Raw genomic sequence first — 4,075 nt, forward strand, 5'->3', positions numbered from 1 at the left:
TGTCAGTTTATAAAGTTACCCTGAGGTCTTTATAGAGGACAAAAATGTCCGTCAAAAAATAAACATTTGAAGCTTCTGAGCACAGATTTAATTCTGGAGACACTCAAGAAGAAGAAGACTCTTGGAAGATTATTGGTGAAAAAAGTTACAAAAGTGAAAAAAATAAAAAGTTAGAGGTTTAAATTTATTAAAATTATATATAATATAATATATATATATATATATATATATATATATATATATATATATATATATATATATATAAAATGTGTATTTAATAAAACATGTTAAACTAAAAAACTGCTACCAAATAAAAGCCATGAATATAAACAAGTTGTGTTTTAAATCTAAAAAAAAAGAGCTTTGAGATTTTGTTCGGGTTAAGTGCTAAACTTTCCCCATTAAATGCAGCAAAGCTCCACTGGTATGTACAGTACAGTAGTGAACAGAAACAGTTGTGATTTGCAGTAGACATTTTCTCTATCAAATATTTGATACACACACACACTTTTTTTAGTACATGTACACAAACCACACTGATATCCACACAACTTACAATTGAGACGCAGAAGAAGAAACATGATTAAAGCGAGTATTTGCTTCATAGGCCAAACCTGAGAAAATGGCGCCATCTTGTGAAAAGGTCCAAATTCTTTATATCTTTATATCTTGTATCTTTATCAACAGAATAAAATGTTAAATGTTTGTTTGTTAAATGGCCCTGGGATTAATAAAAGAAATGTAGTTTTCAATGGGGATATTTTTGTCCGTAAGGTCCTGAGTGTAAATATTTTGTGCTACTAGTGTAAAAGTGATTCATGAAAGAAAAATATATGTTAGGTTAGCTCTAAAGTTTACATTTAAGTGTGATTGATGAATGAGATCCTTTTATTACAGTGTTATTGAAGTATAATTTGCCAAACTGTATTATAGAAGCAGAATCAGATTTAACTGTGATTTTCTGCTGTGATAAACAGTTTAACTGGTAAGATCCTCAGAGGAGAAGTTGTGCAGTGATTATATAAGAATGGAAAGACTGTGTCGTTGAAGGATGTTGTGAATGTGAGTAAATGTGTGTTAGTTGCAGGATCAGAGAATGACACTGTTCCTCCGTCATAGTCCAGCTGAACTCTCACACGCTGGAGCTTCTGTTTAACAGTAAAGACAGTGAGGTGTTGCTCTGGGGATTGTGAGCTGTATTTGCTGTTCATGTAATGCACACGCCAGACATTAGAGTTAAAGAAAACCTCTCCCTTCCTTTGGTTTGATGCTGTGGTTATTCCAAGAATCCAGTCTGTACTGTCTCCAACCTCCACATCCCAGCAGTGTGTTCCTGAGTTAAAGCCCTCAGATCCCAGGACACATGGATACCTGTCAAACCTCTCTGGATTATCAGGAAGTGTTTTATCTACACGACTGAATGACACACTGGTCAGATCAGCAGAGAGTGTGAGATAAGGAGCTGCTGTGTTTGGATCCAGAGTCAACGGCGCTGCAGAGAGAATAACATCAGATTAGAGGATGAGATATGATTATATTAGAAATGTAAATGTAAAACATATAAATCATAATAATGGTATCTTGTTTACTGTCAGAATAGATTGAGGTTTCAGGTTATTAGTATTCAATAAACAATATTGTATCCTAATACATAAATATAGATCATGAGGAATAGTCTTCATTATGAGTTCGCTTTATGATCTGATGATTTTCTGAAATACAGATTCACTTAGAAATTCAAGTGATTATTGAATATATATATTTATCAAATGTTAATGTTGTGTGTGTTTCTATCTGCACTATCTTCTGCACTGGTGTCAGATCTGCTGAGACTCACTGTGTTGGACAGTTTCCAGCATCTTCTTCCCGACTCTGAACGGCAGGTTACCCAGATAACGCGACACAGGAATCAAAGCTCCAGAACTCATCCGTGGATCCGGCTGTGAGATCTGGACTCTGAGGAACATTCAGGAGTCAGAACTGCAGTGAGTTTGAGTTCAGATCCACTGAGAGAAGAGATACGAGCAGCTCACTTACCTTTCCATTGAGGCGTTAAAGTTCTGGAAAATATAGAGTTTGAAAACATTTTAATATCTTATCAAACACTCTCACTGTCAGCGAGTCTCTCTATACAAGTTGTTTTCTGCACAGAGAATGAAGCCAGATTGATTTGTCACCTTTAGAAACGAGACGTCATTGTCTTTCATCATCTCCTCCATGTCTCTGATTGTGTGTGAAAGAGCTGAGATGTGTGTGTTCATCCCCTCCAGCTTCTCCTTCATCCTCTGCTTCTTCTGCTCCTCTTCCTCCCTCAGTGCAGTGACTGCAGCTTCTTCTTCATCTCTGAGAAACTGATGAAGCTTCTCAAACTCTTCTTTAATCTGACGCTCTGTGTGCTCAGCTTGAGACTGAAATCACATCACATTCACTTCAGTCAGCGCTGTGTGAACACACACTCCACTAATGTCAGTAATAAACTGTGTGTGAATGTTGAGTATTTAACTCTTTATATCCTCACCGTGATGTGTTGAATTGTTTCATCACACTTTTTCTTCATTTCTTGTCCATGTTTGAGCTTGTTTTGTAGGGACGTCAGCGCTGTATTAAATTCCTCCTGCAGGTTAAGATGAAAATCAGTGAAACTTATGCAGCTATAAGAGGTTTAAACATTGTATGTTTGAATGTTTTTATTGTTATATTATTTATATGTTGAATTGCGGAGCCCCGCACACAATCTTGATTTGCTATATCGTGCGCACAATTTACTTTTTCTCCTTGTATGTCCTGTGCGGGGCTCCATATTGAATGGGTCATTCTCATGAAGCATTTGTGCCTGAAAGTTGCAGGACATATATTTTTAAATGATTTAATTCGGAAAGGATGAACATCAAGAAATCATGTTTTCATCAAACAAATGGTTTTTTTTTTTGCAATGGCCAATTCTAATTACATCAGTGGTTGAACAAATACAAATACAGAAAGTGAAAGGTTTGTATCAATTACTTTTTGGTCTGTCTTGTAATAAATCACATATTATTAATATTAAAAAGGTGTGGTGAAGTGATGGGTCCCAGCTTAGGACCCCAGTAAAATGCCTGATCTAAAGCTGATTATTGCTTAATTAATAACAAATAAGTTAACGTTGCAAAACATACCTAGAAACGCAACTTCTTTCTTTAGGATCATGATAAAATGATAAAAATCATAGTTTCAATCAGAATAAAAATAAAAAATTATTATACTTGAATTAGGGGGTTGATTGATTAGGGGGGAGCGGGGCACAACCTTACGCTCTTTTACTTTCTCAGTTAGTGTTAACCTACTTAGGGTTCAGAGTATTTATTATTTCCCACATTAATTTCCCAAATGTCTAGTACAATTATGTGGTTTTGAGTTATTAATATAGTGTATACTTTTTCATTGATTTACCCTGAAAGAATGGAAGTGAAATGTGACCACATGCCCGTAACATGCGAGGGGCACATTGTAACATGGCCATATGACAGCTTAAAATGTAATCTAATCTAATCAAAAAAATATACAAGACAAACTAAAATATTTTCTCAATAAAATACAATTATTAAGGTTTTCATATAAAATAATGGCATTTTTTAAGGTTTTAACTTCTTCTCATGGTTTCTCAATTCAATTCATAAAAGTATAGAAAAGAATATCATAGTTCTAATAGGGGCACATTGTAACTCAGTGTTACAACAATTGTCTAATTTTAAATAAATATGTAAATTTTTCATCTCTATTTATTTAAGTAAGAAATTTACATTTGCTATGGTTAAATAAACATTGATATCTTTCAAATATATATTTTTTAATTTTGGCGCAATTTTTACTCTATAGTGTTGATATGGCAACTAGTAAATACACTAAGTTTCGTCATGCTAGCATGTGTGGAACTATTTAAAACAAGTGTGTTACAACTAACCCCGCTGTCACCATAGACAGTATATGACAGCTGTCACGAATCTGGTCCATGCACTTCCGGTTGGTCACCACCAGAGGTCACCCACCCACAGCATGGACTCTTGCACTTCACTACAATCCCCATCATTCATTGCAT

At 34.9% G+C, this 4,075-nt stretch overlaps 1 protein-coding gene across 1 annotated transcript; it reads right to left on the minus strand.

Annotated features, from left to right (window-relative positions):
• Nucleotides 1-947: 947 nt before the first annotated feature.
• LOC307008296 (E3 ubiquitin-protein ligase TRIM35-like) lies at nucleotides 948-2,849 on the minus strand (the record flags this gene model as incomplete). The annotated part of the gene is made up of 5 exons (XM_079631037.1): nucleotides 2,519-2,849; nucleotides 2,178-2,408; nucleotides 2,038-2,060; nucleotides 1,838-1,956; nucleotides 948-1,492 (listed from the first exon to the last, which is right to left on the minus strand). Exons 1-5 carry the CDS (start codon nucleotides 2,555-2,557, stop codon nucleotides 948-950), a joined length of 957 nt encoding a protein of 318 aa, XP_079487163.1. The 5' UTR covers nucleotides 2,558-2,849.
• Between the last annotated feature and the right edge of the window lie 1,226 nt (nucleotides 2,850-4,075).

Source organism: Phoxinus phoxinus, assembly GCF_949152265.1.
Source record: "Phoxinus phoxinus genome assembly, chromosome: 12".
In the NCBI taxonomy this organism is placed as follows: Eukaryota; Metazoa; Chordata; class Actinopteri; order Cypriniformes; family Leuciscidae; genus Phoxinus; species Phoxinus phoxinus.